Raw genomic sequence first — 23,114 nt, forward strand, 5'->3', positions numbered from 1 at the left:
CATTTTGTGGCGATTCTAATGTCTCAGGACTGCTTACAAAGATTAGTATGTAGTTCATAAACTTGTGTGGAACATGCTGAACACAAGTCGTCAGCTGTCACTTCCAACACAGAGTTACTCTTAAATGCAATGGTTTATAACGTGTTCAATACCTCTACACACCTATGATGCTTTAGGAGCACATGCGTTTTGATAAAAACACTTGCACCGATTAACAGGACAAAGGCTGCGCAAAACATAATATGGTAGCTAATCACCATGATGTAAACAATAAAACAAACTAGATCGCTCCTCGGATGATATCATCGTTTGTCATTTGAGATGTTATTAGTGATGTCATAGAACGTCATGAATGATGTAATGTGTGAGGTCATAATCGGTGCATGGCAGGGGGTCTGCAAACTAGAACTGGTGAATTTCTGAGGCATTTTAATTTTCAAAACGTTACTGTTGTCAAAGACTTATTAACTTCACTGTAACGTTACTTTAACCTTTATTTATTTTTCAGTAAATAAATAGGATATATTCTGTGTTTTTAATTTGTGGTGCCCTGAAAGGGTTTGTGTTTTTAATTTGTGGTGCCCTGAAAGGGTTTCAGCAGCAGATGTCATAATGTCACATTTAACCAGTGTCTGGTGCAGAGGCATTGACCATATCCTCCAAAAACAAGCTCTCTCCCCTCCACCAAGCATCCCACCTTCTTCCTATGTGTGTATGTGTAAACACTAAAATGCTGTTCCCTACACTACATGTTTGACATTGTGTAGATGTATTACATTGGAGGAGGAGGAAATCGCAAGCCATTGTCACTCGTGATACAGTATGGACGTTTGTAGTTAGAGCCGGCCCTTTCCCTATCATATAGATGTCTCGCTCGGAGTAGAGCTGGCGTGGGCGGCAGTAAACACTGAGCGCCTCGGTGCGCGCTTCCCTCCGTAAGCTGAGGGGAGAGAGGGCTTTAATTGCTGTTTTATTCTGGGAATCACTAGGGGCTGTTGCTACCCTGAGGCCAGCTGTGGTGTGTCTCCATCTCTCGCTATGTCTGTCTCTCTGAATGAAGTTGTGACTCAGCCGGCAGCGCAGGTGGGCGGGAATCTCTTGCCCATTGACACCTGTGCCAGGAGCCCCCCACCACCCGAGAGAGCAGATCTATTTCTGTCTGCAGCTGCAGCGCAGCGAGAACTACGTCAATTCTCTCGTTTGAAATACGTCCCTATTTCCAGCCTATCGCAGAATCCAATGCCCCTCAGTGGGATGGTGTGTGTAGCCTATCTATGGAATGAATACCTTTACTGATCAAAAAGGGCTGCCTTCCCTTTGAGTCTCAATTCATGCATGTTTATACTTTGGTTCCATTAACACCTCATTGTGACATGCGTTTTGTAATTTATGCGTGGTGGTGGGAGCTGTCTCAGACTATCTCCTGATGCAGGCACTGCCCCAGGATCCCCAATCTGCATGGGTGCATTCAGGGCTGGGGGTTCTTGAGCGACATTGACAAATTGTTTTTAGCCTCCGTAACGATGCATCCTGGGTGTAACAAGCCACTGATGTTAAGACGAACAGCGAAACTGTAAGCCAGACACGCACAGTACTGTGGCTGAAAATGCGAGAACTGGTTGATTGTGTCACACATGACACGGGGTAACTTCTCAGCACTGTAAAATGTGTATGGAGACATTTTAATTCGAAAAGTCCCTTGAAATGCCGTGCAGCTGTTGCCGCCTCCCTCGTGATTCGCTGGGTCAGGCAGTGCTGCTGCCCTCCGAGCTGCTCTACCTCATCGGGCTTGTACTTGTTTGTTGGCATTTTCACTCCCTATCTATGAATGTAAGGTTTCGTTTCAGGATGCATTTTGTGGCGCTTCTGCTTCGACTTTGATCGCAGACCTCCGTCAGGCAGACCGGGCGCTCAGTTCCTAGTACGCTTAGTGCGCGTGCGCAGTGCGAGTCCTAGTTAAACCCCACACCAGGATTGCAGGTAGTGTCGGTGGACACGGCAGGAGCTGTCAGTGACTCTGCTGTCACTCGGCGGCCGCCGGGCTCCCTCAAGCTCCCGAGACGGTCATCCTTGTACTAGCGCCCCCTCACTGATTGAACGGGTCCATGGTTCTTGGTTACGCGGTGAATGTTGCCACAAACCTCGCTGCCTCTCTGGCTTCACCGGGATTGTTTTTTTTTTTTTTTGCTGGTTACTGCAGCCCGGGAGTCTTTGAGATTCTGCAGTCTGGAAGTCTGTCATTGTGGCTCGAGCCTTTTGGGCTTTTTCTCTGTGGGGGTCTCTGCTCATTGCTGATTGAATTGGGAAGTAACCCCCCACGAGTATTTTTGGGGCTACTCTGGACGGGGTCTCTCTCAGCACCTGGGGAGGCACTGCTAGAATACTGCGGTAGCCAGCCTCTGTTGCTATGGGAGTCTCCAGCCACTGACTGGGTGCGTCGCTGTTTCTGGGGGGTCTCTGGTCCTTCTGTGTGGCCACTTGGCTGCTGCTCTCACTGACCTGCTCTCCGGGTCTCCGCAGGATCCATGGGGCTGAAGGAGCTGTTCTGCGCATTCGGCTGCTGGAAGGGTGGCTGCTGCTGCTTCACCGACACTGTGCACGAGAAGGCGCCTCTGGTCAGGTAAGGGGTTCACTTGTGAGTGGGGCTGCAGGACCTAGGCTCCCGTGATGGTGGTAGAACTTTATGAAACACGAAATGTGTGTAATCCTCTTTCTGATCTGTACCACAAACTCAGGAGCCTACATATCCGACAAGCTTACTTGCATCCCCCCCTAGGCACTCCCACCTTCCGTCTGGCACGCCATACCCTGCCGCATGATCACTCCTTTACACACTCCACTTGTGCTCACAAAGCCCCCAATTCCTTCTTTACTTGGGTTTCATATTTCACTCACAGGCCTCGCTCCTCCCTGGGTGGTTATTGCCGGTCACTGATGTGTGTGGTGGTCTTTCTGCACTGGGTGATTGTTTGTCTGCCACTGATGAAGGTGATTGTTTGTCATTGTTGCAGAAGCTTTCTGCATCTCGTCCTGGTGGTTGTCTGTCGTTGATGTCGGTGGTTGCCTATGTGTCAGTCATCCGCTCGAGTGGGTTTATTTCTTCTACTGTTGTGGGTGCTTGTTTGTGTCTGCCGTGATTGCTTCTGTCGCTCACTGCCGTTGTTACATGGAGGTTCTGCTTACCAACCTGTGGTTATTCCATGTTTGTATTGGGTTACAGTGACTTTTATAATACAGCTGTTGCTAAGCGAGGAATCTGACATGTAGATGCACAACAGGAATTTTCTGTCCATGTTCTTCTATAATTGAAGCGATTTGTAACACGTTACAAATCTCTTTAGCAGGATCCGACGCAGTTTACTTCCACTTTAACCATCCATTTGTAAACTAGACGGGTAACATTTCTCTTCTAACCTTACACAGCTAAACAACCATATTCAATCACTGGAAGGGAATCCTAGCAGTGGACTTAAAGGGCACATTGGTTATGTAAGTGCCTTGGTGCTATACTAATGATAACAGCACTATACACATGTTTATAACGTATTTTGTCTTCCTGGAACTATGCATCACTGCAGATGCAGACACTCCGGCCCTTCAGTCTTCATAGTTCACTGTCTGCTCCAGTGCTTTAAATGGGGAAAAACATGTGCAGGTACTCACCAAATGGACTTATGGCAAGGAGTGTGGTTACGGCAGGACTGTGTTATTAACCTTTCAGGCTTCATATGCTCCAAATCTGCATGCATTGTAAGAATGTTGGTTGAGACGTGGACAAATAAATCATCTCCGCAGTTCTACCAGGCAATAAATATGACTGACACCCTATGTCCAGGCACACACAAAATCAACATCTGGGCTTGATGGGGCTCCCAGCTCTAAATGAAACCTTAAGAAAACGATTTGGCAGTCCGATGTTGGAATTTGAGAGTCACCAAATTCCTGAATTAAATGGCGACTTCCTAATAAATACTTACTGCTACATGTGTCCTTGTCAATTTCTTTGGGGCAGAGTTTTAAAAACAATTAATCTGTCCACAATAACAGGATATTGCGTCAACCTCGTGAATCAAACCCTGGTCTACAGTTCGAAAGTTGGCAGCTCTGGACATTAGGCCACAGCTCTTTTGCTGCCCCTGCAATGTTACCGCTCTAGTAACCAGGGCTGGCCTTTAGCATGGGTGAGCTGGGACCAGACCCAGGGAGACAATATTCTGAGAGGCACATTGAGCTGGGTGCATAAGGGTTATTTCAGCACCTTGTCACCTTGCTCCTGCCTTGTCCTAGTCCCCGACTGCTCGTTTAGTTTTTCTCTGATTTGCAAGTTTAAAGCGAGTTTAATCCTTCTTTAAACCGTGGCCAATGTATTTAACACCCCATTGACACCATTCCTTTCCCTCCCTTCACTCAGCATTGCAGACACAAGAATGCCACCACTAGCCTGAGGTAACTAAGCTATGAGTTATTTAGGTGAGCTGGGGGACATCAGAGATGTGTGTGTTCACTGGACAGTCACTCCCTGCTTAGCCAGGGACTGACCAGTGAACAGAAAAGGGACCCCCTGCTGCCTCGTTTAATTCACTACCATCAGCAAGGGGGTAATCTTTCCTGCCATGGGTGCTATCTTAACCAAGGCCAGCTCTGCTGGTAACTTGGGTTAGACTAGTGTGGTGTGTGAGGGATATTCACTGACCATGTTCAAAGTAGTGCAAACTTTTCATTGCACAAGGCACATATAGCTGGCTACCCCCATGTTGCTCTTTCGGTACAATGCGTAGACACACTGCATGCTCAAGACCAAAACCGTTTGTAGCTTTCATTGTTGTTTAGAAAGTGTCACTTTGCAAAGAAACGCAGCTGCTGCGCCTATGGCCAAGGCAGAACTAGTCTCCTGCAGTTTACCGGAAAAAGGTGGCATTCTTACTCTTTCTGCTTCCTCCCGGCGTTCGACTAAGTGTCTTGGAGCTGTGGGATAGTCCTCTCGAGCGAGCGGACGTGAATTGGATTAAGTGCTCTCAGGCGAGGCCGGGAGGCACAAGGACAGTCTGACCGAGCAGCAGAGGTAGGCTCAGACAGGCATATAGACTCGGACAGACCGAGATTGTGCCTGCAACAGCCTACAGCCCTACACATTCCACCTTGCTGCAGCTAATTTGCCAATTGGATGTATAGGCACGCTGGGGCTGTGCAACAAGAATTATGGTGCGGGTGATGCATAACGATAGTGTCCTGCATACTGCTCTCTGCGTGGTTCATCCTCTGGTTGGGGAATGATTTGAATATACGTTGTGCCCAGGCGGGCAACTAGAGCCACATTTAGGGGGGGGGGGGCTTATTCTTCCAACCACGGACTGTAAGTGGCTGTAAGAAGGGGTGAACACACAACAATAGCCTCATTTACAATTAAATGGTCTTTTAAAGACCTGTTAAGTACTCGGGTGCGGCTGCAATTTGATACTCGCCGGCCCGCGAAGCTGTCTCCACCTGGGCTGACACACAGGGAGGGGGGGGGGAGGGGCAAACCCCCGTGAGCCCAATGGGTGCTGCGCGCCTGGTTGGGCCCACCTGTGCCTGCGCCACTGCTGGATCACCATGAGTACCGGTACTCTCATTTGTTCTAGAAGTTCCGGTACTCAAGGGGACAAAACTAACAAACATTTGCAGTACAATTGGTCTCTCATTAGCGAGAGTTTAAGCTATTGACATTGTACATGAACATGCCTTTTATCGGTTTTTATAATTAACATATAAATTAAAGGCATTGTTCCTTACAATGCCATTAGCTCATACTCTTGTAAATGCGAGACCTATTTCACTTCAAAGAAGTGGCCGCCATTGTCCCTGGCTGCTTGGAAAGTAAAAGTGCACATTGTGTGCTGAATGTTGCAGGAAAGCATCAAAGCATCGTTTCTGCATTAGGAGAAACTCATTAAAGAAAATAGTGCTTGCAGACTAAATAAGACTACTGTGCAACAACTGAAGTAAAAGGGCCAGTCCTCATGGGAGGTTACAAATGAAGAGAAAGCGGTACGAAGGAGTGACTAACAAGCCCATTAATGAATCAGAAGCCAGCATTTACAAAGGACAATGACACGAGCCAATGAAATATGGCATTCCTCGCAGAGCAGTGCATGTGCTTTCCAGGCTCAACCTTAAAAGTTCCTGTACTCCGTACCTGTGATTCCCGGCCCATTTAAAGCACTGCTCTGCTCTAAATTACGTCATTGGTCCGCCTGGCTCTTCCCTCTGCTTCCAGAAGCATGAGAGCATCCTTCACTGGGAGCACGCAAGGGTTGTAATTACAGGTGCACACTTTTTTTCTTGCTGCTTAGTTTCCGAAAATTGCTGGAGTAACATCTTTCCTCCAGTACTGCACTCGCCTCCCCTCACGTTAGGGACCTAACGTACCTCAAGCTGCTGTGTGCTGTTTTATTGTGGTCTGTACTGCTTATGGAATGTAAAAAGAAACCACTCCTCTTCCTTCCCCAGCAATACTAAAGAGTTCACCCTGTGTGCCTCTATTGCCATTGAAACATACTGGTACATACAATACATCAAAAACATATAAAAGATTTCTTCATAACATTACTGACTTCAATTTACTAACACATCACTTCCAAGCAAACTCTCGCATCCACTCCATCTTCATTCAATCACCACCAACAAGTGTTGATCCAAATTCTTAATCTTAATTCTTTAATGTTGTTTACATTTGGGCTAAAAGTGGTCACACATACTTGGCATTCCAATGATGATTTTTCTCATCTTTCAAGCAGTGTTTCCCTAGGTGTACACCAAGCACGTTTCATTGCTGATTTGACAAATTTCTTAGGGTAACCGCGATCCCGCAAGTTCCCTGCCAATGTATTGGCATTCGAAGTGTAGTCCTCTCTGTAGAAGCAATTCCTTGGCTGGTGGTAGGGTCATTCCACAGGTGGTGGAAAAAGTTATATTGGTCCAAAGGACTATTGTGGTGTGTGGTGAGTATGGTGATTGAATGAAGACGGAGTGAATGCGAGAGTTTGATTGGAAGTGATGTGTTAGTAAATTGAAGTCAGTAATGTTATGAAGAAATCTTTTATATGTTTTTGATGTATTGTATGTACCAGTATGTTTCCCTTATGATATATGCAAACAAAGAATTCATCTTTTGATATTGAAATAAAGGCTATTAAAGAGCTTATGGTTGCAGAGTTTGAGCGTCTTTGCACCATTAATTTAATTGTTCAAAACTTCTATCAGTATTGGCATTATGGTTGTTGTTTTGGTTTAGAGGACTCAGCCTTACTGATTATAGTCATGCCCGTTATTGTTATATAGTAACGTAAAATCCTTAAGGCAGCCCCCTCGCCGGTGCTCCAACAGCTGGGCATTCCCTGAAGCTGTTATAAGAATAGACTGAGGCGCAATACCAGTTACCACCACCAGGCGGCGCTGGTCACTAACGTTGCCGTGTGGGGCAATCACCGAATAGCGGTGTCAAAATTAGGCGAGGGTTTATCAAACGCACGTAAAGACCAGCGGAAGCGCTCGACAGAGCTGCCTCACTCGGACCAGATGCGCCTGACAGGATCTCACAGCGTGCAGAGCGCACAGCATACTGCAGACAGCGGCCGAAACTGCAAGGGGGAGGGAATATGTAACCATACCATGGCAATAATGCTAATAACTTGCAGAAGAAACCGCTATACAAAATGCAAAAACGTCAGATTAAGCCGAAAATGTAAGGAATGCACTTAACTGACGAGGAGTGAAGAAAGAGGAAGCGGAAGGGACGTCACAATATTATATATGATAGACTGTGATATGATTGGACTATAGTTGCCTTGGAGACTACCCCCCTAATGGTTCATGGGTTGTGTAGTCTTTTGTTTAATGATTGTTGTGTTACGTTTTCTTTGAACTGCTATGCAAATAAAGTGACAAAAGATCTGCATAATCCTCGCCTCCGTCCTGCCATAGAATTCATTAAACTTTATTCGATCTGATTTAGAAACATAGATCATAAAAGTGTAAATAAAAAAAGTAAATCCTCTTTCCTAATACAATACTATGAGATTTAATTAAAACCAGTAAGTAAAAAACGGGTGTTACAAAGCCCGGTTCAGAGCAACTACAGGTTAACAGAATTGTAAAGTTTAATGTTTCGCAAGATCAATCTCATGTACTTCGTGCAAAACACGCAATAAGGGGTCCAAGTAAGATGTAACGCTCCAATACCTGACCAGTCTGCACTATATAAAACTGCAAAAAAACTAAAAATAAAAAGTGTTTTGCACACCTCTGTCATTGGACTATATGTGGTCTACATCTGGGTGATATTTGTGCTACATTTGGGCTATTCTTTCTCTGGTGGCCATCTTGGGAGACTTATTTGTTATGAAGTTTCCTAATTTCCTCATTTACTGCAGTCTCTTCAGTAGGAAATGCTTTCAGTTTTTTACTTTGATTCCATCAAGAAGGCATTCATATGTGACACACTTTTGCCATAAATTCAGAATGTTAGCACTCTAGTTGTTCATTAGATCACAGTAGTAAAGCTACTGGTCACCAGGGAGTTAACTGGAAGTCTACTGCTGGTATTGAAAGTGATTGTTTCAGTCTGCATGTCAGAATGTTCTAATGAAATAGAAGAGGATTTGAGATCTCACCTAAAACATGCCCTAAGTTTTCTTTCTGCAGCAGTAACCATAATTTCTATGACAAAAGGAACCCCATCATTTTGCCCCTTTCTTAAATTAAATGTTTTAAGTGTTACCAGTTTATTCCAATCAAGATGGCTTCAGGTGTGCCATACTTTTGTCATGAGTAAGGCTGTTAGCGCTCTAGTTGTTCTTTAGAACACTCTGGGAAGCTGCAGTAGAACACAAAGGAATCAAATGACAGTCTCTGCCCTTGTTGGATGTACATGTTTTACTGAGAATGTCAGACTTCATTCTCACATGACTGAGAAAGATAGTGTGAATTTACAGAAAATATTCTCTCATTTTAGCTTCTGGAGCACCTTCCAACACTCTATGAGACAAGCATGTGAAAATAGTTTTCTCTCAAACATGATTCATGATATCCCAGCAGAAGGTTTTTCACAGGGTAAAATCACTTAGAACCATACTAGTTTCAGGAACTGTGGTGTGTTCTATCAACAAATGAATTCTAATGTAACTAAAGTCTGTTATCACACTTTATAGTTCTCCTTTTGGTAACCCTCAAAATCTTCGATTCACTACAATGCATTTCCACCAGTAGGTAAAATATATCTGATATGTCTGATTTAGAATATCGCAAAAGGAACAATTGATGAACAGAATGCAGAACAATGTCATTCATTCACCCCAATACAGCGATTAGGACCTAAATCCATCGTTTTTTTGCTCCCCATGCCATTCCAGTTTGGACCCAGCCATATGCAAATCAGTCTTGACCTAGCGCCCAATGGGAACAGTCCAGCCCAAACTGCCAGGCCAGGTTCTAACTGAACTGGAAACAAGCATCCTAGGACTGGTTTCGGGCTTTCAGCCCTCAAAAGCCAGGATAGCTGGACTGCAGTGGCATGGAGAGCATGGGACCCACGTCTGGGCATACCCTTCCCACTCTGGGCGACAAATGCAAAAAGAACAATTGATGGACAGAATGTAGAACATTGTAATACATTCACTCCAGTGCAGAGATCTAGCCCTAAATCCATCGTTTTGTTTTGCTCACCATGGCATTCCAGTTTGGACCCAGCCATATGCAAATCAGTCTTGACCCTGAGCCCAATGAGAACAGTCAAGCCCGAACCTACCACCCTATCTGCAGTATCCCAACTTTGTGTTGGCTTTGTTTGCCTTAAGTTTGTAGGGTATGCCCAGACGTGGGTCCCTTGCTCACTTTGCCACTGGATTCAAGCTGGCCTAGCTGATGAGGGCTGTTAGCCCGAAACCGGTCCTATGATGCTTGTTTCCGGTCCAGGGAAGACATGGCTTGGCAGTTCGGGCTGGACTGTTCCTATGAAGCACAGGGTCAAGACTAATATGCATATAGCTGTGTCTGAACTGGGGTGGCAAAGAGAGCTAAAGAATGATGATGGATTCAACCCAGATCTATGACTGGGGGTGAGTGTTTGAAAAGTTTCAGCACTCCGTCTATCATCTCCTTGTGTTTGCTGATTTTAGAATATCTTCACTTATTTTGCAGTTCTTTTTTTTTCTCACTTTGACCAAATTGCAAATCAAGCAGAAGGTGTACTTAAAGTACTAGGCAATAAAAGCAAAAAGCAGTTGGTATTTTCTGACACTCTTGAACAATCATTTTGACAGGAGTAGTGTTTTCTTTTTAATGGTTTAACTTTCCTTTGTTCTTGATCAATACTTTGTTCAATGTAAACTCCTGCGAGTAGGTCTTGATTCATGTTTGTTCATCAAATATTCTATCGCCATACAATTCCTTTGTTTTCGGGATCCTTCATGTGGTTAAGTGTTGTCTTTGGGGAGTGTAATTTGTAGTCTTGAGAATTGAATTTAAGGATCGGCAGTTGGGCATCAGTGGCCTTTAGCGCTCTGTTTTAGGCTTGGCTAATAAATGTAATTTTTCAAACCACATCTTAACAGAAGGTTATTTAGTTCCCCCAAATTGAATACTTTTCAGTGTACATTTAACTACTACTTGCATGTGATCTAGAATTCATTGATGTCGGTTTGCAACTAGTGCTGTGCTAAATAATTCTGCTGGGGTGATAGATAGGGTGAAGTTCCAATATTGCAGTTTCATGACATTGCAATTGTATTTGTTATTTCCCATGATACTTCTGGTAAAAGTATTCTGTTTTTTTGTAGGCTTGTGAGCTCAAGAAAGCAGTACGCCTGTGTGGAGTTTTACTGTCATGTTGCCAAAATGTTAGGTCCCCGGCCCAGAATAATTTTTCATATGTTGCGAAGTGCTATTCTGTTGACAGTACTTGTATTGATATTGCAAGAACAGTCTTATACCTCAAAAGTAGTATCCATGCTCCTAAGTACAATCATAGGGATATAGTGCGCTAGCACATTCTGTAGAGCGTCGTTCTATGTCTAAGAGGCACTATGACGGACCTTAATCACACCCACACTCTCCAGGTGTGCCTACAAATGCCCCAAAGATCAACAAAAGCCCAGAGTTTACATTCCTTTGAGAAAAACCGCCTTCATTTTGCATGTCAGTTGTGTCCACAATCAATAGATCAGGGAATTGTAAGCGCGCTACTCACCATTGAGGGTCTCAAGGCGCCGAGAGGGGGGAAAGGGGGTGTCTGCAGATCTGTTTAGCCGAAGAGCCAGGTCTTGAGGGTATTCCTGAAGCTGTTCAGGGAGAGGGGAGCATCTGATGTCTGCCAATAACTTGTTCCAGGGCTTGGCTGCAATGTGAAAAAAGGATCTTTCACCTGCTCTGGCTCTGTGGATGCATGGGGTTTCGGCCAGTGCGAGGTTGGAAGATCTGAGGTTTCTTTTGGGTACATGGAAGTTGATTCTGTCGTTGAGGTATTTGGGTTCGATGTTGTGTAGGCATTTGTAGGCGCGAGTGAGGATTTTGAAAGTGATTCTTTTCTCCACGGGGAGCAAGTGGAGACTTCGTAGGTGTTGGCTGATGTGTCTGTGTCTGGGGATGCTGAGGACGAGTCTGGCGGCGGTGTTCTGTATTGTCTGGAGTTTGCGGAGTAGGGACTTATTGATGCCGGAGTAGAGTGTGCTTCCATAGCCCAATCTGCTGGTGATAAGTGCTTGGGTGACTGTCTTTCTTGACTCCGGGGGGATCCAATTGAAGGTCTTGTGGAGGGTATTGAAGCAGCTGGAGGTGACTGCGTTGACCTGTCTGTTCATGGTGAGTGATGAGTCGAGTATGATGCCGAGGTTCTTGGCGTGGTCTGAGGGGTTAGGTGGGCTTCTGAGGGCGGTCGGCCTCTAGGTGCTGTCCCATGCAGAAGGGGTGGTACAGAGGAGGAGGACTTCTGTTTTCTTGGCGTTGAGCTTCAGGCTGCTGTTTGTTATCCAGACTGCGACATCTTGCATTCCTTTCTGGAAGTTGAGTTTGGCAGTGATGGGGTCTTTGGTGAGGGAGAGGATGAGCTGGGTGTCGACGGCGTAGGATACGATGTTGGGGCTGTGTTGTTGGATGATGGCTGCGAGGGAGGGGGTCCATGTAGATGTTGAAGAGGGTGGGGCTCCGTGATTAACCCTGTGGAACTGCACAGGTGATTTTCTTGAGGTTTGAGAGGAAGAGTGGGAGTCTGATCCTTTGTCTTCTTCCGGTGAGGAATGATCTGATCCAGTTCAGGGCTGTTCCTTGTATGCCTGTGCTGTCTAGTCTAGCGACTAGTGTGCGGTGGGTGACTGTGTCGAAGGCCACTGATAGGTCAAGTAGGATGAGGGATGCAGAGTGGCCTTGGTCCAGGAGGGTGCGGATGTTGTCTGTGGCGGCGAGTAGGGCAGTCTCTGTGCTGTGGTTGCTTTGGAATCCGAATTGGGACGTGTCAAGGTCGACGTTCTCTTCAATAAATCGTGTCAGTTTCCGGTGGACTGTTTTCTTTGCAACTTAGGATGCGAAGGGGCGGGGCGAGGTGGGCCGATAGTTCTTGAGGTCGGTTGGGTCCGATGTGGGCTTCTTGAGCAGAGGGTCTGACTTCTGTGCGTTCCAGTCATCTGGGAAGGTGCCTGTTTTGAAGGTGGTGTTGATGGTGCGTTGCAGTTCGGGTGCAATGGCAGCCGCGGCTCTGTGGTAGATGTGAGGGGGGGTAGGAGTCGGATGGGGCCCCCGAGTGGATGCTTTCATGGCCGAGGCGGTGTCTTCGGCCGTGATCGGTGTCCAGTTGGAGATGGTGGGCTGGCTGGTGTTTCTGGGGGCAAGGCACAGTCTGTGACACTACAGCAATGTAGTAAGGGGCTGTTGTGGTTGTGTGGCTATTAATGCCAAATGTCTGTTTTAGGCGTCGAATATGAGTAGTAGCCAGAATGTCTCTTAAAGTAAAGTTTTTTCAGGTACTTTGGTAGGTGTTCTGCAGATGTGATCTAGTACTGTTTCAAATGCGTCCATAACACAACACTTTTTTTTTTTGTGAGATGACGATAGGGGCAGGATTGGTTAGGAAGAGCTATCGTTATAGTTCTCCAAAAAGCCAAAACTCGAAGAAGTGGTGGGGAGTTTAATGCGGAGGTGTTTTTAACCTTTTTATTTAAATCATTTTCTTTCATGTAAACTAGCAATGGGAAGATCCACAAGCAAAGAATAACACAATCTCCAGATAATTTTTGGCGCAAATAAAGTTGAGGGTGAAGGTAGAAATACACTTTCTAGCCCTAACCGCATCTTGCTTCCTCTCGATTTGTATCCTGGGGCTGCTGTGTTTTGAGACTATATAAGCAGTGTTTCTCCGGGTAACTGCCTGTTTGTCATACACACTAATTAAAATTCGGAATGAAGGTGCACAAGAAGTTAGTTTAAAATCAATATAGTGGCGATACGGTCAAATCTCGAATTTCTTGCAACCATAAAGCAGAAAAGAAATTTGATCTCAAAGCTACAATGTTAAAGCCAAGAAGATCCACAGAAAGTCTTACCACTGTCCAGTTTGGAGATGACATTAACTTGGATGGCAGGAGGGAAACTGGATGAAGAAAGGGAAGTCTTTATCAAACTGAGTAAATGAAGTTGTTAATCCAAAAACAGCTGTTCAAAATGGGATTTTTAGTTGTCGGGGTTATGCACCCTGTCCAAATAGGGACCCTCACACTAGTCAGGGTAAGTAAGTTACACTCTAAAGATAACTTTGCTCACCCTCTTGGTAGCTTGGCAAAGAGCAGTCAGGCTTATCCCCAGAGGTAATGTGTAAAGTATTTGTGTACACACACACCCACAGCACAAAAGTACTCCACGCTAGTGTACACAAATAGCTAATATTTATCTGAGCAAAAATGACAAATATCCAACATGCACAAGTCAAGATAAGAATTTTCAAAGATTAAATAAAGTTATAGCTCTTAGCCCCAGTTGGAGCTAATGTTTTCTATCTGGTTACACTTGACCGGGACAAATCCACAAGTTCAGTCTGACAGTGATGGAGAGCGGGCTGGCTAACGAGTCATGCAGACTCCGGTACAGTACCTTGGAGGCGTCGGACTTCAAAGATACGAGACGCATAGGAGGTGAGTCATGGATGCAGGTGAGGCATCAGTCCCTTACTAGTTCACACAGTGGCAGTTGTTCAAAGGCACAGCGGTGCGTTGGAGCTTGCATTGTAAGTTGCGATCGTTGTGTCGAGTATGGACTACTGTTTCGGTGCAGGCAATGGTGCAGTGCGTCTACGTTTAGAGAGGCGCCTGTTCTGAAGTGATGCTTGGAGTTGATGCGTTAGTTTCTTCTTTTTAGCACAAAAACTCACTTTCAAGAGCCCAGGAACTGGATTTGGCACAACGTGGCAGAGTAGCGCTCTAAGCAGAAGAGCCCAGGTGCTGCAGATGAAGTCTTTGATGGCCCGAAGTCTGACAACAGGAGGCAAGCTCAACTCAAGCCCTTGAAGAAACTTTAGAAAGCAGGATGTAGAGAGCAAAGTCCAGTCCTCTCATTCCCAGGACAGAAGCAGCAGGCCAACATAGCAAAGAAAACCATGAAGTGGCAGTCACTCCTGGCAGCAAAACAGATCTTCCCGGCAGCATGTCCTCAATCCAGGAATGTTCTAAGTATATGGTGTCATAGGTCCAGTACTTATACCCATTTTAGCCTTTCAAGTAGGGAGACTTCAAAGAAAGGCATTTGTAGTGTACAAGACCCTGCCCTTCCTGGCCCTGGCTCCAGACATACTACAGGGGGTATGCAGCTCTTTGTTTGAGGACAGGCAGCTCTGTGTGTGGGGACAGACACAGCCCTATTCAGGTGCAAGTGTCCGCTCCTCCCACCACTCTAGCTCAGGAAGGCTAATCAGCCTGGTGATGGGCCATCTGGATATGGAGGGCACACCTCTGCTTCCTTTGTCTGTGACCCTCTAGAGTGAATTCACAAAGCCCAATCTGTCATCCATCCCAGACTTTTAGTCTAAGGACAGGCAGAGGCACAGAATGGTTAGGTAAGAAAACTACAGTCTTTCTAAAAAAGTGCCATTTTCAGACCTACTATTTAATATACCATTTCACAAAAAGATGTGTTTTTAAATTGTGAGTCAAGAAACACCAAACTCCAATTTTCTATCTGCTCCCAATTGGAAAATACACTTGTTAGATGTATCAAGGCAGCTCCCATGCTAACCTATGGGAGAGATGGGCCTTGCTGTAGTGAAAGACGACTTTAGCAGTTTTTCCCTGCCACAAAATGTAAAACTCACAATTACATGGCCTACCTTTTTAAATGCCTATGGGGCTACCTATAGCCGCCCTTAGGGGTACTTTGCATATAATCAAAGGGATGGTTTGGGCCACGTAAGTAGGTGAACTTGCCAGGTTGAAATGGCAGTTTAAAACTGCACATTCAGGCTCTGCAGTAGTAGGCCGGACACATGTTTGAAGGGCTACTCATGTGGGTGCACAATCAGTTCTGCAGCCCACTAGTAGCATTTTTTTCAAAAGCTTTATTTATTAGTTTTCACAACCTTACAACCAGTACTACATTGATGAAATCGCTGAAGTATGACATAACAAAAACAGGTAGCAATTCCAGGCATGCAAGGAAGATGACACCAAGTTGTAATTGACAAAGATACTTTCGGGATTCATCAAATAGAATGAAATGACATACATGATTGCTTCGACACAAGTGGGGAGTGATTACTGAAGTCCGGGGAACCATAGCACCGGTTCAAGAAGACTCTAGTCTGGCTCATTGGGGTGCTTGTTGCTACAGGTTGCTGTAATAAAACTATCAATAGTAAAACGCATCGCAGAATAGCTCCATGGTACAATAAACAGCTCATTTTATTGAAAAAAAATTGTAAAAAAACTTGAAAGACTCTGGAGAAAAGAGCATGACCACGCCCTTAAATCTAAATCTAAATTGTTAATGGGTCCTACCACAATGAAATGAAGAATGCGCAAGCCAAATACTATGAGGACAAAATCTCCCAGTCGGCAAACTACCCAAAGGAACTATTAAGAGTGGTCAAAACCCAATCTAGCCCCCATGAAAGCAATATTTCCTTTCACAAATCTAAAGAGGGATGCAATGACATAGCATCTTTTTTCATAGCATCTTTTTTTTCATAAAAAAGTGACAGAAATATCTGATCAAAACCCAAGAAATAGGGAATCTGATCTAGCCAAAGGAAACAAGGCAAGAGTACCATCATACTTTCCAATTTTAGCTCCATTCCTTAGACTTGAGGAAGAGAATGTTCTAAATTTAATTAAAGCTACCAAATCTGGCTCGCCTCTTGACCCAGCACCCCCACATGTCCTAGCTAAAGCACTGGATATTATTCTGCCATCTGTAACTGAATTGCTCAAGTTTTCATTAGATGCAGCTCTTGTCTCCAAATCTTGGAAGCATGTTGTTATCAGGCCATTACAAAAAAAGCCAGCCTTGACCCAACTATATTCAATAATTTGTGCCTTATCTCCCTCCTGCCGTTTTTTGGTAAACTCTTGGAGAAACATGTAAATCACACATTGGCCAATTTTCTAGCGACTAATGACATTCTTCACCCCACTCAGATGGGTTTTTCTGTATCCCATAGTACAGAGTCCGCATTATTGGTGGTCACAGAGGAGCTGAAGGCGTTATTCTCCTATTAGATTTTAGCGTGGCATTTGACACCGTGGATCACACCATCTTAAAAGAAAGACTAAGAAAGTAGGAATTCAGGGCAAAGCCGTGGACTGGCTCACCTCTTTTGTAGAGAACAGATCTTTTCAAGTGATGGAAAGGGACTGTTTGCCAGATCATTTCCCAATCACCTGTGTTGTTCCATAGGGTTCATCTCCTAGCCCTACTCTATTCAATATTTACGTACAACACCTTGCCAATATAGTGCAGGAGTCTGACATATCAGTGTTGTCATATGCAGATGACACCCAGCTGGTAGTGTCTCTGACAAATGGTTTGAATCCAAGTAACCAGCAGCTCATTCACTGTCTTGAGAGAGTGGTAAAATGGATGTCAAACAGTTGTTTGAAGCTAAATGGTGAAAAGACGGAGCTTATGATATTGGGAATATTTGCCATTCACGCATCCCTGATACAATGGCCCTATAGCATGGGTGACCCGCCTGTCCCCAAACATGTCATTAAAAAAACCTGGTAATCTGGCTGAAGGACACATTCACAATGGACTGTCATTGCAAGAAACTATCAGGAATTTACTTCTCGCTACTTAAAATGATCAGGAAGATTATTGAACTGATCCCTGTTCAATTGAAAAAAAATGGTAATTCAGTCCCTCATAATTTCACACCTGGACTACGGCAACTCGCTATGTGGGCTCGCCGAAATATATAACATAGAGATTCCAGGTGGTGCAAAACGTGGCAGCCAGACTTTTATTAAAAATTCCCAATCGTGTAGCAATTAAAGAATCACTAAAAGCTTCACTGGTTGCCTATCAAAGCCAGAATCCTATCCAAATCCCTCTGTATTGCACATAGGGCAATTAATAAAAAAGGCTCACTAAAGCTCCGACAACTGATATCCAGATACACCCGACTAAACATCTAAGATCCTCCCAGCTACAGCTCTTCAAGACAACCTGGGGCAAAAGGGCAAGATGGGGAGGTAGGTCATTTGCCCATCTGGTACCAGTGCTGTTGAATGCCTTTCCACCTCTTTCAGAAAAAATCTAAAGACTTAGCGGTTTCCCCGTTAAGTTCACTTAAGATCACTGCATTACAACAGCACTCGCCAGCGCTGAGAAGCTGTGCGCTTTACAAATCCTAAACATAAAACACTCTCTTTGGGTCATTGCGCACCCTAGTAGGGCCAGCAATGGGTCCAGTGTCCATGTTGTTTCCACCATCCAGGATAGTTGTGTACAAATATCTGTCAAATAGTTGCCTATCTGCAGACAAGCCTACGTGAGATGTAAGAAATCTGCTTCCTTGGTGTGACATTTAGGACAGGAAAAGCCTTGGGAGGGGTCTATCTTAGCTATGAAACTGGGTGTAATGTATGTGCATCAGAGGAATTTAAAGTGTATCAGTTTGTGCCTGTGGTTGGTGGAGACTAATTTGGTTTGCTGACAGCAGTACAGACATCATCTGGCAAGGGGTGCTGCAGGTCCTCTGACCACGCCCCTTGCAAGCGATCATCTGCTGCAGGCAGCATTGCCAAACACACCGGTATAGTTTAGGCACCAGGTGTCCACCCTCTGAGTCTTCTATAAGATTCGTCAGGGGGATAAAATCTAGCTGGGCAATGAGGTAAGAAGAAAACTGGGCACTCTGGATACAATGGAATATAAATCTGTCGATTGGGGTTACAGTGGCGAAGCGCATATTCTTCACCCAGGAAATGGCATGGCCATCCGGGAAGATCTCCCCGGTTGTATATAAAGTTTAACGCCTCAGCATGCTTTTAACAATATCTTCCAGCATGGGTAACGGTCACCGGTTATCAGCAAGCGACAGTGCAGGGGAGTATGACCGGCCTATCCCTTGCACTCGTACTCTATTCCATGTCCGGAACGTGGTGGCCAGTTGTTGGATGTCTGTGGTGTCTAATAGTAAACCGATGGGGAGTATGGCCTTTAGCAGAACCCCAGCCGCGTGGTAGCATTCCACTCATTGGTAGGGGAGACGAGCATCCCAGTGGTACCAGTGATATGCGAATTGGCATCGTGCAATTAGATAATAAAGATGGAAATGTTGCACCCCAAACCCACACCTTTCATAGCGCAGAACCAGCGCTCGCCAACCCACCCATGGTCTGTGGCCTGCCCAGACACAACTTAGGAATAGTCTTCTCAACCTGGGAAAGAAAGCATTCGTAAGGGGACTGGAGATATTTAGGAACAAATAAAGCTGAGGAGAACCACCATTTTAATGATGGCAATCCTGCCAGCTGTTGACAGCAGCAGTTTAATCCACCGCTAAATCTATGCTGTCAGTCTAACGATCGTGGGACCGTAATTCAGTCTGATGACCTTTTCTTTATCCTGTGGATATGAATTCCTAGATATTTAATTATGTTCCGCCACTGTAGCGGATAAGTGCAATGGAACTGTTGTCGCTGTAGTTAGCGGAAACAACTCTAATTTCCCAAATTAATATGAAGGAAAGAGTAAAAGCCAAATCTTTGAATTTCAAGTATGATGCGGTCAAGGTTTATGGCGGGGTGTCTAAGGAATGCTAATATGTTGTCCGCATACAGTGAAAGAAGCAGAAAGCCAGGCCCAATTTGCAATCCATGTTGAAGGTATCTCTCCTGCAAATGCTACGCAAAAAAATGATGGACAGAATGCTGAATAATCATACATTCACCCCCTGTCCAGAGATCTGGGTTAAATCAATTGTTCTTTTGCTCACCATGCCACCCTAGTTTAGACCCAGCCATATGCTAATCAGTCTTTACCCTGTGCCTCATGGGAACAGTCCAGACCAAACTGCCAAGCCAGGTCCTCCCTGGACCGGAAACAAGCATCCTGAGACTGGGTTCTGGGTATTACCCTTCATCAGCCATGCTAGATTGAATCCTGTGGCACTGTGAGCAAGGGACCCAAATCTGGGCATACCCGTCCCACTTAAGATGAAAAGTGCTACGCAAACAAATGATGGACGGAATGCTGAATTAGTCAAACATTCACCCCCAGTCAAGAGATCTGGGTTAAATCCATTGTTCTTTTGTTCAGCATGCCACCCCAGTTTAGATCCAGCCATATGCAAATCAGTCTTGACCCTGTGGGTCATGGGAACATATGGCCAGGTCTAAACTGGGGTGGCATGGTGAGCAAAAGAATGATGGATTCAACCCAGATCTCTTGACTGGGGGTTAATATTTTGATTTGTTCTTCATTCCGGCCATCAATTGTGTGTCTTTTTTTTTCTCGCCCTAAGTGCTCCGCGTATGCCCAGATGTGGGTCCCAGGCTTACTGTGCCACTCGAATCAGGCTATCCTGGCTGATGAGGGGTGAAACTGGTCCTAGGATGCTTGTTTCCGGTCCAGGAAGGACCTGGCTTGGAAGTTCAGGCTGGACTGTTCCCATGAGGCACAGGGTCAGGACTAATGTGCATATTGCCAGGTCTAAACTGGGGTGGCATGGTGATCAAAAGAATGATGGATTTAACCCAGATCTCTTGACTAGGGGTGAATGTTTTGATTTGTTCTGCATTCCATCCATCAATTTTGTGTCTTTTGCTTTCTCTCCTGCAAATGCGGCACCTGCGGAACCATGGCAATAATGATTTAAAGCGGGCATCTCTGCCTCGTGACCCTGGCTTATGTAAACAAGGAGGTCCGAGTCCCATTGACCCGAAGACCTGCTGTCGGCTGGGAGAAAAGAAACCTAATTAAATATGTAAACCCATGCAGAAGGCCGAGTTTCTGGAGTGTCACTAGGAGAAAGGCCATTCAAGGGAGTCAAAGGCCTTTTTGGCATCAAGCAGGGAAACTGCCGCCAGAACTTCAGGCAATATTCTGAGTAAGACTGAAAACAGCATGTTCCGATTCATTAGAGGTGGACCGGTGAGGAATAAATCCAGATTGGAGAGGAGAGAGAATGGTTTCATGCAAGAGAGAGAGTGTGGTGGCAAGTATTTCAGCAAGCATCTTGTCAAAATTCAACAGGGACAGTGGATAGTATGATTAAAAAAGCTTTGGTCCATCCCGGGATTTAAAAAAAGAAAGAAATATATCTCTTCTCACATTATAGGGGAAGAGTGCCTGTCTCCAGAGGTTCAGCATACAGCTCTAGAAGGAGGGGTGCAAGTTGGTGCATATGTTTTATAAAACATCCTTGACAATCAGTCTGGGCCCGGAGCCTTAGACCCGTCCATGAAGTCTTTAGCAGAAACCATCTCATTCACCGTTATTGGTTCGCTAAGGAATTGCTGCGGTGAGGACAGCCAGACCATAGTCACCTCAGCGAGACAATCCAACAGCGTATGGATCTCTCCAGTGCAGCAGGAGGTATAAAGTCCAGTGTAATATTCAAACTAATCATCTTTAAGCTACTCGGGCATGCCTACAAAGACCTCCACAATGCTAGACCTGCATACTCCTCCCCCACCTCTCCTTCTACACTCCCACCAGACATCTCCGCTCCGCCCAACTGGCCCTGGCCACCGTCCCATGGGTCCGCAAGACCACGGCTGAAGAAAGATCCTTCTCCTAGCTTGCTGTGAAGACCTGCTACTGAACCGCATAACCCAACCCCCCCCCCCTCCCCCCCCCAAGCCCACTTAGCGACATGAGATCCTCACGGGTGAGTAGTCGTGCTTTATAAGATTACTGATTGATTGATTGATTGATTGGAGTCAGGCCGTCCGGCACAAGCGGGTCAGCCAGACCGCGCACTCCCACTTAAAATGGCCGCCATCAGGGCCACGCTGTTCCGTGGGTCTGTAGGCCTCAGCAGATGATCCGGAGCCCTGTGGTCTACCGCCCAGCCCAGCAGGCCAACAATCTGCAACAGCATCTCGGGGGCAACAATGCAGGAGGACAGGCATCAGTGGGTCCGAGTAGGGCTTGGCAGCCCAGACCTCAAGCCCTCCAGTGTCCTCTGTCGATGCGTAGCTTCTGAGGCTAAACTGGGCCCACACTGCCAGCACACTCGCAACAGACTGGTCCTCACTTGAGCAGCCCATCTTCCCCCGCTGCGACGAGTGCAGGAACAGTTACAGGTTGAGTACATGGTCCCTTTTCAGCTTTAGCCCTTGTGTTCCGGGGGATATGTTGGGGAGCTTCAGCACTGTGCGGTCATCTTGGTCGCCGGCCTAGCCACATCCTAATGCCATTGCATTTTAGACACAGAGTTCATGCACTTTAGCACTGGTCAGCAGTGCTAGAGTCCTAAAACCAGCAAAAACGAAGTTCAGCACTCAGTCAAAAACAGGAGGTCAGAAGCAAAAAGACCTGGGAAACAATGCTAAAAGATGTCCAGTCAAACAAAAGATAATTTAGATACTTGTGATTGCCAGCTATGATCTGTAGCAGGATAAAATCCTGAAGGGTGGGAAGCGGAATAGTTGAAACGCCCACTGAAGGAAGATCATCAGCCGAGATTTTGGTGAGGGAGAAGAAGAAGAAACCAACGAAGACAGAAACAAGAAGTTCATTTTAGGAGGACTGAAAGTCTTCTCACTGAGGCAGTCCCTGTGGTGGAGATCATCAGTTCTGAATGACATTTTTAACAAAAAACTAGTGTCCCTGATGTACTGGAGATGGAAGACACACCCTTGAGCGTATGATATTCTAGTGGCTCCATAATTATGTTCAATGATGTACGAGACAGAACAAAATCTGAGGCGTATTTGAACGCTTTGATTTGACAAGCTGTCTGTGTTGGAGTACAGGAAGCCTGTACCTCTTGTAGAGTAATCTGTGATTAAGTCCTGTATGTTTTCAATTTGTAGAGTTTTAAAAAGACTCTTACTCAGCTCAGAGTAGAGCTCCATGAGCTGAGGCTCTGTGTAGGTTATAATTATTATGCACGCAAAGGGTATTCATAGGAAGAAAAGGATCAAGATACACCCTCCCTAGCATGAGCATCCACAAACCAGCATTTGATCGCTACCATTAGTTTTTGGAAAACAATAGCCTTAGAAGTTCTCTAGTCTAGGATGCTTTGGTTGCTAGTAACCCCTAAGTTTAACTTCTTACCCTCTACTGAATAAGGACAGATATCCTGAAACATATGTCTATAGATACACAGCACTTGCTGACCCAACAATGGTGAATGTTAACACACACTGCATTTACCTCCATGCATTTCAAGCGAAATGTGTGCTGTATGCCAAGCAGTATGTTCCATCTCCCTTTTTAGGTCTCACCTGAGACAGCGCATGCTGTCTCTTCGAGACATTTAGTAAGTGGCTTTTAAAAGTGCCACCAGAGGCTTTTGCTGGCCTACAGCTTGTGTTCACGAGCTCGTGCACGTGCACAACTGGCGTCTGTGTTTTATTGCTGTAATCAAGCTCCTCTGCATGCACTACCCCCTCCCCTTTCCCCCTCCCTCCTGGTCAGCTTCATTT

At 45.5% G+C, this 23,114-nt stretch overlaps 1 protein-coding gene across 1 annotated transcript in view; it reads left to right on the forward strand.

Annotated features, from left to right (window-relative positions):
* Nucleotides 1-23,114, forward strand: part of LOC147731314 (melanoregulin-like) — a 189,731-nt gene that overhangs the window by 62,298 nt on the left and 104,319 nt on the right. The window contains exon 2 of the mRNA XM_086954181.1: nt 2,521-2,620. Coding sequence (XP_086810307.1) covers nt 2,521-2,620 — 100 coding nt within the window. The remainder of the gene's footprint in view (nt 1-2,520; nt 2,621-23,114) is intronic.

The sequence above is a fragment of the Lissotriton vulgaris genome, chromosome 2_1 (assembly GCF_964263255.1).
Source record: "Lissotriton vulgaris chromosome 2_1, aLisVul1.2, whole genome shotgun sequence".
Taxonomy (NCBI): domain Eukaryota; kingdom Metazoa; phylum Chordata; class Amphibia; order Caudata; family Salamandridae; genus Lissotriton; species Lissotriton vulgaris.